At 48.3% G+C, this 15,000-nt stretch overlaps 1 protein-coding gene across 3 annotated transcripts in view; it reads right to left on the bottom strand.

The window, feature by feature from the left end:
* bahcc1b (BAH domain and coiled-coil containing 1b) overlaps positions 1-15,000 on the bottom strand; it is a 62,035-nt gene that overhangs the window by 20,785 nt on the left and 26,250 nt on the right. For 2 of the 3 annotated variants that reach the window (XM_068583199.1, XM_068583200.1), the window contains exons 3-10: positions 11,166-11,324; positions 6,773-6,883; positions 4,411-6,462; positions 3,759-3,870; positions 3,003-3,196; positions 2,308-2,448; positions 958-1,148; positions 113-497 (exon numbers count right to left, since the gene is read on the bottom strand). In XM_068583199.1, the coding sequence (XP_068439300.1) occupies positions 113-497; positions 958-1,148; positions 2,308-2,448; positions 3,003-3,196; positions 3,759-3,870; positions 4,411-6,462; positions 6,773-6,883; positions 11,166-11,324 (3,345 nt within the window). The remainder of the gene's footprint in view (positions 1-112; positions 498-957; positions 1,149-2,307; positions 2,449-3,002; positions 3,197-3,758; positions 3,871-4,410; positions 6,463-6,772; positions 6,884-11,165; positions 11,325-15,000) is intronic. The other variant, XM_068583201.1, reaches the window with a different exon arrangement.

Genomic DNA, 15,000 nt, shown 5'->3' with positions numbered 1-15,000 from the left:
CCTTCACCTCTCTGTCTATAGTTCTGCTGCCTAACTGTTCAGCCTCCTGTTTGTTTGTTTTTAATTAACACGTTGCATCCATTAACGCGCCTCCAGATCTATCCACACTCACCTGGCTCTAGGGATTGTGGGTAGTCCTGAGGTGGTTGTCCCTCTCCTCTTTCATTGCCCCTCTCCAGCCCCTTAGAGAGGTGTGACGGAGCCGGGCTGAGTGCCGGGGAGCGGGGCGCGGCCGCTGCCGGGCTTGGCGCAGGGGTCAGAGGGTTTGGCGGGTGAGGTCGCCTGGACGGGGAGTGGTAGCAGGGTGACTGGCGGCTGCTGGGACACACCCCCGGCGACGGCGTTGGCGTCTTGGGCGAAGGCAGGGCGTGTGAGAACGGTTTGGCCATGTGAGGGGAGGTGGTGAACGAAGAAGAGGATGAACACGGGGGAGTTCCAGAGGCGGAAGATTCGTGGGAAGAGTCCTCTACGGTGATAGCATGCTCATCGTGTTTTCTCTGTGGAAGCGAGAAGGGAGGAAATAATCATTTAAGGAATAATCCTCAAACCGTTTGTGCTATTAATTAGAACATTTCAACCACAGCAATTACATTTTACTAAAAAGGGATTTAACACATTTCCTGATGCATTTTGTCTCAAACTGGAGATTCAGCAGTTTGCTTAAAATAAATCGGAACAATACACACAGAAATACCCCGAAGATATTCTGACTGAAAAGCCTTAAACAATATGAGTCACAGAGTCAGCCGCACCGTTTGATTTCCAAATGATCTGACAATGTGAGAGTGCAAAAGCACAACACTGAGAGTAAAAAAAAAAAAAAAATCAGTGGTGCAGAAGAACAATATTTCCACACTTCCTATTTCTCATTTGCTCACAGTTTCACAATAATGTGTTTCTCAAGATTAGACAAATTTGCAACCTCCAAATGTGTGTGGGTTACAGTAGTGTCGGTACCTGTCCTAAGGAGTGGCGCTGCATGTGCTCCATGGCTCGCTGCTGCTGCTGCTGGTGCTGATGCTGCAGGGCGTACAGCTCCTGTTGCCGTAGGAATGAGGAGCGGGAGTAGACGGAGTGATGCTGCAGATGAGAAGGGGGGCCTCTGCCTCCGTACACAGGGGGCCACAGACCTGACTGCTCCAGAACGTCTGGATCAGGAAACAGAGAGAAATACAAGAGTATTTAATAGTTTCTCTGATTGGAAAAATTGGCACAAACTCCTGTTGGAAGTTCACGCTATTAAACCTTTTGAATAAACAAGGAAGAAAATAGTCGGTACAGAAATATTTTCATAATAATACAGTCTCTGGAACTGCTCTTGTGAATACTGAAACTGGGGTTGCAGAGGTGCTCGGTCACCTTAACTAAAGATGTAACAACTGTTGGCTGCAGACACAATCAATGAATGCATGCTTCACATCCTCTATTCACCTTCTTTGGTTCTTTCTGGGTCTAATGATGGCGTTTCTCTATTCAGGGAAACACATCTTCTTCAAAGCCACATCCTGGCCACATATGAATTTAGACACACACACACACACACACACACACGGACACACACATCCCTCCTTGGCTGCCTTGTCGCTGGGAACCTTTGTTCTGTGAGATTAGCCTGAGTGGGCTAATGTTTCCCAGGGGAAGGGTTCAGTGGATGCACTTCCCCTCTCTGCAGGAACTCCCACGGAGCGAGGCAAGGGAGGCGGGAGATAATTAAATTTCACAGCCTGTTTGCAAAGCAGGGTTGACGCACACACACACAGATACAGACACACACACACCCACACCCAAACCCACACACCCCCACACACACACCCACACACATACACACACATACACACACACTCTCTTTTCTCTCTCTAGCAATGGCTGAGATGTACAGAAGAACCTTTAACACTGAGCTATGTCTTATGTTGTTCCAGACATGAACACAACTAACTGTAGATTTTCACACACACACACACACCCACTCCACACACACACACCCACACACACACACACAGGTCCAGCGCTCCATCGTGAAAGAGATGAACGCCAGTTAAAATGGTTTGCATAATGCCGGGCACATGCAGAGGGGGGCATTGGAATAGCTGCTCCCATTAACGAAGCTATAAAACACGGTCCCACTGACAGAGGGGCTTAGTTGAGCATTATATTATGATTAGCCAATGATACTAAAACTCTGGGAGAGAAATGGCAGCGGCTCTGATAGTACAAATGGAGAGAAGGAGGGAGGTACACAGGGGCAGTAAGTGCGGGCAGACAGCAGTACATATGGGCTCTGCACTTGTCAAAGGATGCTCGGCGTACCGAGGTGATGATGAGGCCCCGGTTCAGTCGGAAGAACCACCAGCGGGGAGTTGGGGTCCTGGGTGAGCGACCCCAAGACAGGCTGCAGAGCGCCGGGTAGACCTGGTGGGAAGCCGGGGCTCATCCCTACGTGGCTCAGACCTAGAACAACGACACACACACACACACACACACACGACTCAGTCAAATGACGGCGACATTTAAATACTCATTTGACTACTCACAAAAAAGTGAGTAAAGGGTGCCGTGCTGAGAGGGACACGCTCAACAAACCAAATTCCACCGGTCTTCAAACATATGTAAAGACAAGAGCAACGCTCTGGCGCCTGCATGTTGGAGCAAGGTGGAGTTTCAATAAAACAACTTTACGTTATCGGTGGATTGTTTAGGACACTGCCGTTGAACTCTGCTCTGTATCCCTGCTGCTCCTCGACGCATGAGTAGGTTTCCTCTTTTCTACAAGATTTATTTATTTGATTTTATCGCTGTAGCTTATTTATATGATGCAATTGTTATTGAACCTATACAGTAGTGTACACCTTCTCCCAAGATGACATTTCCGACAAATATATTGATTTAAACTACATTCGGCATTAGCATTGTAGAAAGACAAAAAAAAAACCCAAAACATCAAATATCCATCTGATGATAATGTTCCACGGCAAAAACATGTGCTGCTCCTCCTCTCTACTCACTGTATGAATGTCCCATCCAGAGGGAGGGACTTCCTGTCCTCTGCATCCAGTGGTGGTGAGCCGGGTGCGCGTGAGCCGCGGGGTCCACCCCGAGCCGACTGGCACCCCCGGGAACCAGGAGGTGCGAGGTCAGGTCACCGTGGCAACTACTCGATGGGTGGATCCTGGCGAACTCCACGCGGTCCTTGTTTTCCCTGTCGTGGCGGTAGGCGGGAGTGAACTTTGTCATTATCTTTATTATCCCTCTTATTGTCACCGTCATCATCGCCGTCATTATGACCATTATCTTTCTCCTTGCCATCTTCATTATTACTGCCACCATTAGGATCATCAAGAAAAGGAAATGTGACGGCAAAAGGAACAGCCATCATCTTGTGCCTGGTCTGTGAGTTCTCATTATATGTTTTCTTCCCTTAATATGACTACATAATAAGAGCCTGATACTTCAGAGACATCCGTATTAGTCCCTGTAACATTAATGCACCACGTCTCATCTTGGAGAGAAAGAGAGGGAAGGGGAAGAGCGAGAGTGAGGGGAACAGAAATACCACATCAAAGGGCGAGAAGAGTAAATGGAGTGAGGGGATGAGAGGAAACCTCAGACTGAGAGAAAGAGAGAGAGAATAAAAGAACTGCAGCTTATCAGATGACAGGAAAAAATAATAGATCCTACCATGTGTGTGTGTGTGTGTGTGTGTGTGTGTGTGTGTGTGTGTGTGTGTGTGTGTGTGTTGGTGTTTTTTAACTCAAGTGTACCTGATGATCATTTCTCTTTCTCTGTCCAGGTGATGAAGGCTGATCTGCTCCTCTGTCATCCTCTTCCTCTCCTCTGCCTCCCGGCCAAGAGTATACACGTGGCGTGACACTCCTGAATTGTAAATAGAATCAAAGCAACACGCTTACAGCAACCGTCATCAAACGTATCCTTCGATACGCACGTCTGAACACGTGAAGCACTGGAGGACATTCTGGTGATTCAAAAGGGAAAGTCTTCCTGCAGATGTTTGTACACATAATCATCATATCTACAAACAATAATGACATATTGTGATGTTTATTGCATGCTTTTCTTTTAGCTAAACTTCAAAAACTTCAAGACTTTGATATCCACTGTCCACGCAGAAATGACACACATCAAGGACAAAGACTTTCTAGAGACTAGAGACCGAAGCTGTTTGCAATTTGAGTCTTAAGGTCCGACATGCTTAAAGCTTCTCTGCAAAGTTGTCTTCGTTTGGCCAGTTAATCTTAGAAATAAGTCCCCAATAAACGCCAAAAAGGACCAAGAAATGTGACTGTACAACACCAATAACTGTGCTCAAGTGTTTAATCATGGGTTTTGTAGCCTAGAGCACAGAAATAGCATTAATTGACTTTCAGCGCACAAGGAGCATTAATGATGTCTGACCTTTCATGCTGGGCAGCACCCTGCCCTGTCTGCTGTGTCCAGGGGTGTTGTCTGGGGAACGATGGGGGGGCCTGGCTACCGCGACCGCAATACCCACTGGAGGCTGTCGCACCTCCCCCTCACCTGCCTCCCCGGCCTCCTTCCCACCTCGGTCCCCCCTTTCTCCCTCGTTAGTGGAGCCTCGGCGAGGAAGGGGCGATTGTTTGGGAGGCTCTTGCGGGGAAGAGTTGCTTTTAGCTCCTCCGCGTTCCCCTTTCTCTGATCTCTCTCCGCCCTGCTTGAGGCCACCCAGGCCTCCAAAGGGGCCCCGCTGTGGCAGCAGCAAAGGTTGCTGGGAGCTGTAGTTCATTAGATTCTTCATAGCACTGCCCTCGCCCTCGGCGGTGTGCGACGAGGAGCGAGACAGAGGCGGGGGCGGCTGAGAATGGGGCTGGTTGTGGTCACTGTTTGGAGCTCTGACGCCGAGGCCTCTTACTTCACCGTTACCAACTGGTGCATGATGGGAGCTTTTTCTCTGGTCCTCTTGGTAGCCCCCTCGAGCCCCCCAGGAAGGCGCTGCCTGACCTCTGTCTCTTCCTCTCTCATCTGTATTTGCTCCATGGCTGCTGTGCTGCTGGTGCCGTATCCTTGCAACCTTTTGCCCCTCCCTCTGAGATGTTGCCCCCGGCCCCACCCTCCCATCCGGAGGAGCACCCGAGTGGGAACAGTCCCTGAAGGGAGGAGTGCTGGTGTCCGGGCCGGTCTTGGGTGTGCCCTGTCCAGCACCAAGGTGAGTCCCCTGGGCCTCCAGTGGGAGTGAGGGCCGGTAAACGTCGTCCACGACCTCTACATCTCTGAAGGACGAAGACCTGTCCAGGCTGCAGGAGCGCAGCTCAGACTGAGAGCTCGCGTTGGAGCCGGGTTTGTGGAAGTGCTGCGTCTGGTGGCTCCAGTCAGGAGGTTTGTCAGCTTTGCCGTATCCCAGCTGCTGCTGGTGTGGCTGCGATTTGTCCTTCTTTTGGCAAACACTAAGTCGATGGTGATGAGCGGGACTTTCGTAAGATCCTTCTCCACTTCTGTCGTCGGACTTTCTCCCACCTCCTCCTGCTCCACGACAGTCGGTGGCTGCCAGGTCTCCGAGGGGCCCAACTGAGGGCACGTACGTTACTCTCGCCTCCCTGCCGGACCCTGCGGGGGTGGAGGCCGAATCTTTGGAGGGCGTCAGTGTGAGAGGCGCTGGGGAACAGTAGAACTCAGGATGAGGATGGTGATGCGCGGGATGTAGCCACCCTCCTGCCACTGTGGCGCCCATGTGCAAAGCATGAGGAGGAGGTGGCGGAGGCGGAGGGGGAGGCATGGAGTAGGAGGCCACAGCGTGGGGGTTCGGAGGTGCCAAGATGGCTGCCGTGTTAGCCGCACCTCTTCTCATACATTCATTGGAAGAAGCTGAGGATTCGCTGATCCTCATCTCCCCGTTTATGGGTCCATCCTTGGAGCACCGCCTGCCTCCTCCAGATGGAGGTCTACCAACTCCACCACCATTGCAGCTGCTCAGTGCTCCCCCTTTTCCTCCGGCGCCGGTCTCTGCTATCGAACCGCCGGACAGTTTACAGGCACTCATATGTTTCGTCTCCTGATTGGCCGAGTCACCGTCTCTGTACTCCTTGTGTCGCTCCAGAGAGTGTCTGTGCTCCTCCTCCCTGCCGTGCGGCGCGAGGTGAGGAAGGAGGGCGTGGTGAGGGTGGGGGTAAGCTTGGTGGTGGTGCGCAGAAGGAGCGGCGGCGGCGGCGGGGTTCGTCTGATGAGGATGGTGATGATGAAGCGGGTGCGGTTTTTCTTTGCTCTCCTGGTGCCGCTCCTTGCTGCTGGATCGCTCCTTTGCCTTCGACGCAGACGAAACTCCTTTCTCGCCCGCGTCCTTGGCGCTCTTCCCACCGCCGCCTCCCCCGTTGTCCGTCTCTCGGCCGCACGAGCCGAGCGAGTGGCCCGGGGCCGTCCTGGACAGCGGCGGGAGGCTGTGACCGGTGGAGAGCAGCGGGGGCTGGGGAGGAAGGCCTCTCAGGTAGAAGTGATCTGGGGGACGAGGAGAAGTAAAGTTGAGGGTTCTTAGAAATATGGAGAGAAGTGTTGGCTTCAAGGTGGCTGTTAAAAAAATTACTTTGAACAAAGTGCGATTAAAATCACGACATTCAAATATGTTTGAGAGGAAAAGGGAACGAGAAGTTGTCAACTTGATGAACTAGATCCGAGTTACCAGCTGTTTTTACTCCCGTGGTGAGTGCTGATTAAGCAGTTTGTGAAATATAAAGCTATTTTTTCACTCTGTCACACACACACACACACACACACACACACACACACACACTAACACACACACACCTACCTTTCTGAGTTTCGTAGAAGCGGTGCTGTCCATAGAGACTGTTGCTATGGTGATCCAGGGGACTCATGGCGAGAAAAGGAGAAGCAAGACTTCCTGAATAGCTGGGGTACCCTGTCAGAGGAGAGGGAGAATTGATGTCTCTCTGCAGCGTTGACATTCAGCAGCCCTCTAAACAAACAGTTTATCTCAACGATCTATCATGAAATGGGGCCATTTTGAAAAAAAAAAACACAGAAAAAAATGTGTCCAGTTAGTGCTACTTTCACCATAAATGCACTTTTACACAAACACGCCACATGGGTTGACATTATTTACAATGGACAAAGTGGTGACAAAAACCACAGCAGACATCTACTGCCAAGTGTTTGCAGCATTTAACTGGACAGAATTTGCTCCTCTACAAAAACAGATTTTTCCCAAACCAAGAGGACAAACAGTATGGAGCATCGCACCCCCTCTCTTTAACACACACACACACACACACACACACACACACACACACACACACACACACACACACAAACAAACAGTCCTCCCAGGAGGTCACTGGGAGGTGAGTGGTCGTTCCACTCTGTTCCTTGTCTTCAAGGACGTTGAACTGTATCGTAGGATAGAGGAGGTCTCATTGGTTTGTGTTGTCGGGGGCGGATGTGTGTGGGGATGGGTGAGGGTCGCCTTGTGTGTGTGTGTGTGTGTGTGTGTGTGTCGCGTTGTCGTGGTCGGTGAGGTGGGATGTTACTGGAGGGAAAAACAGCAAAATCACTGCAGGCCCACTTACACACACAAGTACACAAACATGCACACACCACACAGGAGGCACACGACTCCGCATTATTGGGGAAAAGGCTGGGATTGTGTGTGCGTGTGTGTGTGTGTGCGCGTTTGTGTGTGTGTGTGTGTTCTCCAGCAGCTGGTTTCATGCCCCACAGAGTGTCCTTGCCGGCCCGTTAATTGGCAGCCGTTAAAAGTTTAACGGTGGTGGCCAAAGTAAACAGCACTCCATAAAAACTCATCCTACGCATTCCACAGTCGCACTGCAAAACCACCAACACCCCCTCACGGCTCCCAGCATGTGTGTGTTTGTGCTGCAACGTAAATGCATGGACTGTGTACACTCAAATGTGTGTGTGTGTGTGTGTGTGTGTGTGTGTGTGTGTGTGTGTGTGTGTGTGTGTGTGTGTGTGTGTGTGTGTGTGTGTGTGTGTGTGTGTGTGTGTGTGTGTGATTACTCTGACTGGTTAACAACCAGTGAATCTAAATGGCAACAATTAGCCAAAAGGCTCTATCAGCCATCTAAAGCCAATCCCCTGGGTAATGATGAGTGATAAAACTCAGGAGGGAGGGAGGGAAGATGAGAAAGAGGAAGAGGGAAACAAAGACGACAGAGGGACACGGTGGGGAAAAAAGAAGGGAGGGTGGGGGGGGGGGATGAGTGAAAGAAGGAAGGGAAGAAGGGATAGAGGAGGTTAGTGATGGAACAACGATGTAAAGCCAGTAAAAGTAAAAGAGACAACAGAAGAAAAGGGCTGTCAATATGAAAAGCCCCCAATCTGGTGCTGCTGTGAGGCGTATGGAGAGGGGAGTGTGTGTGTGTGTGTGTGTGTGTGTGTGTGTGTGTGTGTGTGTGTGTGTGTGTGTGTGTGTGTGTGTGTGTGTGTGTGTGTGTGTGACGAGGGGGAGATGAAGGAGGAAGTGAAGAGCTTTGAGATGGCTGAGATGAGAGGAAAGAGGAAAGTAAGAGGAGCGAGAAGAGCGAGAGCACATGAGAGGGGACAAAAAACAAGGACAGGTGTGGAAGAGGGAGAGCGAGTGAAAATGTGTGTGTGTGTGTGTGTGTGTGTGTGTGTGTGTGTGTGTGTGTGTGTGTGTGTGTGTGTGTGTATGAGAGAAAGAGAGAGATGTGTGTGTGTGGAGGAATATGTGCATTTCTTCGTGAATATGTCTCATCTGTGACTGTGTGTGTGTACGTGTGTGTGTGTACGCGTGTGTATGTGCGTGTATATGTGTGTGTGTGTGTGTGTGTGTGTGTGTGTGTGTGTGTGTGTGTGTGTGTATCAGCCAGGTTTCTTCTCTCCATGCTGGCTACGCTCCACTCTCTGGACCGTGGCCAGCTGGCAGACCGCCTACCGGAGCTCCCTGGCTTGAATTCTTAAAAACAATCATTTGTAGTGCGCGTGCGCATGTTCGTGCACGTGTGTGTGTGTGTGTGTGTGTGTGTGTGTGTGTGTGTGTGTGTGTGTGTGTGTTTGTAGACATCAAAGCCGAGCCACACAGACACGAAATCCGTCTGATAGGCGCACACATTCTCCGTCCACACACACACACACACACGCTCGCTCTCCTCGCCGCTGCTCTCTCACACGTTGACGTCCTGCCTCCGACTCTTTCTATGAATCTGATTTAGGACCGTCGCTCTGGGCGACATTAGCGTTCATTTTCGGGGCTTAACTGTTGCTATATATTGCTCGATGAGCTGCAAATGAGGCAGTTGTACAAACAAAACGCTTGTTCCCTTTCAAGCTTTAAAGCTGCGTCAGGAGAGATTTCTATTTAAAAACACGGCTCTTATGGGTTCTTCGTATGAGCCGAAATCACACATTTTGGCCGCAAATGTCCCACGAGGCAGCGATTCATACATGCTGGTGTGAACAAGTCTTCACCAACAGGATATTACAAATCAAAACATATAGGAGGGAAATTAAAACAGCAGCGACCTCAAGAAACAGTTTCACCATCTTTTGCTCCTCTGTTACAAAGCAATTAAAAGTTGAGATGATACTTAAAGAAATTACCTCAAAATCAATAGATTTTTCTTGATTTCCCCAAATAATTAGCGTCTGTAAACTGTGGCAACTGGCAGACATGTGACGGGGAAGCAACTTAATCCATGCTGTGTGAGATTAATTAATATAATTAATTTTTAATAATGAATTAAATTACTAAAATAATATTAAGAAACAAGTCAGAAAACATTTTGACATTGTCAAAGCCAGAAACTCATCTGTAACGAACAACAGCATGCAAAGTACCAGGATGTTGGCTCATCCCACGATGACATGATGTCATCGTAATTAATGCTATTGATTACACCTGTGCGCTCCACTGCTGCAACATGTCACCTCACTTTGGATGCAAAGAAAGTTAACGTCTGCACCGAAAGCCGACCGGTTTCCATTTTGTTCTTTAGAGTTCGTGTTCGGAGATGTCAAACGTTTTCTCAGGGCGACATCACAGGGTGTTATCGTTCACTTGCTCGCAGTTTTGTGAAGAACTGGCGAAACGTGAAATTCTGATTCTGACCGTTTTCACCGTTAGTTGAGAAATACAGCCTGTGGCGGAAGCTGTCTGTCTGCTCAAGCCTTTTTGGAGGTTATCTGTTTAGACCCATCGTGCTGTCAAAAGAGAAATCCTCTTACACACGTACACACACACGCACACACACACACACACACACACACACACACACACACACACACACACACACCTGAAAGGGACAGATAACTAAGTCGAGCTCACTCTTTGACCACAAACGGTTAACAGTCGAAAGAGGACATGATGCATGTGGATGCGCACATTTTTGTGTGCATGTGTGTGTGTGTGTGTGTGTGTGTGTGTGTGTGTGTTATCAGGAAGGGGGCCGTTGGAGGTCGGTTGGCCCAGAAGGGGCCCTCGGGGTGGGGCTGCGGTCGGAGGGGGAGGAGGCTGTGTGGAGGGAGAGGATGGTGGAAATGGGGGTAAGTTTCAGTGTGTGTGTGTGTGTGTGTGCGTGTGTGTGTGTGTGTGTGTGTGTGTGTGTGTGTGTGTGTGTGTGTGTGTAGAAGCTCATGAAACTTAAAACTCGGCCCCTAACAGAGAGCGGGGGGGGGGCTGAAAGATGATTGAGTGAAAGAAGGGGAGTGAATGAAAGGAGCCTGAAGTGTATTGTGAACTACTGCATTCTGATCCAACTTCTGTACTGAGTAAAGCTGTGTGCATTTGTGTGTTTGTGTAATTTTGTGTTTGTGTAATTGTGTGTTTGTGCGGCAAGAGGAAACGGAAGACTTCGGTCGTGCACCATTTTTGAAAGCGTCACGGTGCTCGAGCTCTGAACTAAAATACCGCCACAAACACAAAGCCACACGCTCGCTGACATACAGAGCCAGAAGAGTTGTCTGTGTGTGTGTGTGTGTGCGTGTGTGTGCGCTCTATAAGTAGCATCATCTGCGGCGTCACTGCTGAGCGTGTGTGGCCTCCGCTCAGTGTTGGTTAAACCACTTAATGGCTCCATCTTGATCTAATCCCAAACCAAGACCCGGGATTAACCAGAGACCCGAGCACTCTGAGCTGCCTCCTGCGTGTCCGTGTGAGTGTCCGTATGTGTGCGTGTGTGTGTGTTTTTGTGTGTGTGTCTTACCTTCATGTGAATGGGGGAACCAGATAGGGGAAGCGCTCGAATGGGGTCCATGCCTGTAGGAGGGGGAGGAGGGGGAGGCAGCGGGTCCCGAGGGGTGAGGAGGGTGGGAGGGCGGCGACCCCAGACTGCTGGCCAGGAAGGAACCCATGAAGGAAGCACCTGAGAGACGCAGAGGCTGCAGGTTAGAGAGGTGCTGCTGATAACGTTTGAGCAAGCGACACCACAGAAGAAGCATTGTGTCTGGTAGACTGAGGAAAGAGGAGAAAATACATGTTTCATGCTCAGTTTCTCACACATCTTTGTAAGAATAATAACAATGATACTGATAACAATAATAAAATAGTTTAAGTATAAACATGTCGGGAGTTTGAGGCCGGATATTTCTCCTGTCAGCACGTATAAAGTCAGACTATTACCAAGGAGTGAAAAAAGGAAATTTCCCGACCTGCCCTTGAGAAATGAACGTCCCAATTCTGATTTAAGAAATATCCCATGTGACACGTTGGATTGTTTTTCTTTTTAAATTATGATCAGGAAAAAGCTTCAAGGTGACTTGTTTTCTCCTCAATCCATATCTGAATGTGTATAAAGTGGCGTTTGGGCCGTGAAGCTAGTATTCGAACACTCCACTGACAATTTGTGATTTGTTGATTTTCAGCACCAAATAGCAACAAACACATTCAATTAATAACCACGGTGGCTGAACGTTGAAGGCCGAGTGGCCCCGGTTTAAGTAACACACTGAGTGACAGAGGAAACTTAAAACCTGCAAAGCTACAAAACCTGAAGAGCCGGTCTCGCTAATTCCACTGATTGGTTGATTCAACTCAAGTGGGAAGGCAGGTTCAAAACAAAAGTTAAGGTCACAGAAGTATACAAAATACTTTGGTAGTTGTTCATGATTGAGAACTGACGAAGCGAGCTGTGAACCCAACACCAAGCTTCCCAACAGACATCCAGGTGATCAGTGCCAAAGACAACGAGACATCACACCGGACGGAGAGGACATCCTTGAAACTAGTGGAAGCAAAGTGAGAAGAAAAAGAGCATCTTTTCTTGATTCTCAGCACACTCAAGTCTCTTCAGCACGTCTCTTTGCCTAAATCTGCTTTTGACCAATCATATTCAAAAGCATCACGCCGTTTACGAACCCTCGTTCTTCTTATTCGAAAGGGACAAAGAGGGAGCGCAGACGCTCAATCTCATCCTGCTACAGTCTCAACTCAGTTTGGCTCAGTTTGAATGTATTTCTACTTATCAGCATGCTCTCATTTAATGGAACAACCTGAACAGTTGTACGGGAAGGAGGAAACAAACCCACGGGGAATCAGGTAATTAGTCACTGGATGGCGAGAGAGAGAGAGAGAGAGAGAGAGAGAGAGAGAGAGAGAGAGGGGCAGGTAGGTTGGGTCGTTACCCATAAATGCTGCCTCGCATCAGAGACAATTACCACAACCACAACATTCTGCATAGGTGTTACACACACACACACACACACACACACACACACACACACACACACACACACACACACACACACACAGTACCCTCACCTCAACCACGACCCGGCGCCCTAACAACCACAACCACAAGTGCCTTCCAACTGTCTGCCAATCTGCCTCTCTTCTCTCTCTCGCAGTGAAACACGCGCTCGCATTAGAGAGAGGGCATGGGATAAATCAAGAGGGAGACGGAGCGGCGGTGTGTGGAGGGAGACAAATCAGAAAGAGGTGTGTGTGTGTGTGTGTGTGTGTGTGTCTATTTATACAGCTGGATCTGAAGCACTGGCGCGCGCGCACACACACAGATGAAGACAATTTAAAAGTAGAAATCCCTCCATCTTTTGCGCTTGATATTTTCCCTCTTTGTAGTCATAATACATTTGGAGGAAGAAGAAGAAACTTTCCCTTTTAGGCGTTTATTTTCTCTCTTTCCGTCTCTCTTTCGTCCGCTCCCTCACCCTCTCTCAGGCAGGATATTTTTACAGAGGCTTTTTTTTTTCTCCTTCTCTTCTTCTCTCATTTTTTCTCCCTCCAAATCTTTTCTTGTACAACTGTAGATCAGTGGCCTTTCAGCCAGTCATAATAAAACACAGCTCATATAAGACTCAGGCTGGTTTCACAAGCCCCCCCTGGCAGAGTGGCACACACACACACACACACACACACACACACACACACACACACAATGGTTGACAGACATTACAAAAGAAAGCCACCATGCATTTTTTAAATTACACGATGCATAGAGAAGTGTCTTCAAGAGCCATAGAAGTTCAATTTGATCAAAGAAGACATAAAAAACTGAATTTATGACACTGATTTCAGACACTAGTGATATTGATAAGTACGTTTTGTGGTGTAAATACTCAGCATTCCCGGTGAACTTTCTCTCCACAGAGGTTTCTTTAATCTCTCACCCTCCCAGATCGCTACCCTTCCCCCTTATCCCCATCTTTTTTCCATTTACTCATCTCTTTCCCGTCCTCCCTCCATCCCCTCTTTCCTGTCACCGCCATCCCCGCCCCTTCTGTGTTTTTCTGTTCAAAAAAATCATATTTGCCCACTCCCTCTGGATGCTGATATGGAAAATCATCTTCGAGGCCAACCGCTAACTTAAACCTTATTTCTGTCACTGTTTTTCTTTCTTTCCTCCTCCTCCTGCTTTTCTTCCTGCCCTCGGTTTCCGCTTTTGTTTTATCCTCATCCGCACATTCCCTTTCCATCTGTCACCGCTGCATCCTCCCTCTTCCCCGTAGCTCTGAGCAGAAACAACGATTGATGAACGCACCGAATTAGCCACCACGGAGGAGCTATGTCGGGATGAAACACAAGCTTTACTCACCAGTGGGTTGGATGTTCTGATCAACCACAGATCCATGTCAAAAATCAAACTCTGACCCAAGTGACATTATGATTACATGCAGCTTATTGCTATAAGCACATGTTATTTACCATAAATACAAGCTGCTGACTGAGAAAGCAGCTCCATTCAGTCATTCAGTGGTAATTAAAGTAGAAAATGTGTTCGTATGTCACCCAATTTTCCCAGTTGGCATCATGACTTGGAAAAGTGTGTCAACACGCAAGCAGCGAATCCTCCGATGTTGACAATCCAAGGTAAAAGACTTTGAATTATGAGTTTTATTCATGCTAATACAGCCAGCTGTACTTACAATGAGCAAAATCTGCTTTAGTTTATTTATGATTGACTGTAATGTGATTTGCTGAGGGGAAAATCCACTCAAAAACACTTAAACACTGTTTTATTAAAAAAAATGTGCTGGAAATGTGCCTTGCTTTTCCGGGCAGGTTTTGCTGCTTGGCATATTTTTTGGTGTTCTCATGGATAACGGGGCCAAACATAAATTTTGGGACGTTACATTTCCAGCGCAGCCACAGTGGAGTCGATGGCAGCAAATCTGAAGATTCAACAGTATAAACGTCAGGATTTGGTGACAGAATATAACAGCCAGAGCTTCAGATACGCCATTTTACTCTGATGCTTAAGAGTCATACAGGGAGAAGTATATCTACAAAAGACAACACATTTTTTTTATATAAGTTATCTACAAAAAGTAGCTTGTTAGTTGTCACACTTATGATATTTCAGGGTGGAATTTTATTATTCAACCCTAAACAAAAGTCGGACGCAAAAAATAAAGTACATTTATGCGTTCAAGTTTTCACACCTATAAAAGGCACAATATTACAGTTTTAATTAAGGATGAATCCAGCGGGTCAGCCCAAAACGTTGGCAGGTTTGAAAGCGTAACTCTGTAAACGCTTTCATGCTAAATCCAAAGAAAGCGTCAAATGATAAAAACGCCCCCCCC

The sequence above is a fragment of the Clinocottus analis genome, unplaced genomic scaffold, assembly GCF_023055335.1.
Source record: "Clinocottus analis isolate CAN_PGR_092001 unplaced genomic scaffold, fCliAna1.0.p SCAF_19, whole genome shotgun sequence".
Taxonomy (NCBI): domain Eukaryota; kingdom Metazoa; phylum Chordata; class Actinopteri; order Perciformes; family Cottidae; genus Clinocottus; species Clinocottus analis.
The sequence above is the reverse complement of the archived record's forward strand: the minus strand, read 5'-3'. Positions and strand labels throughout refer to the sequence as shown.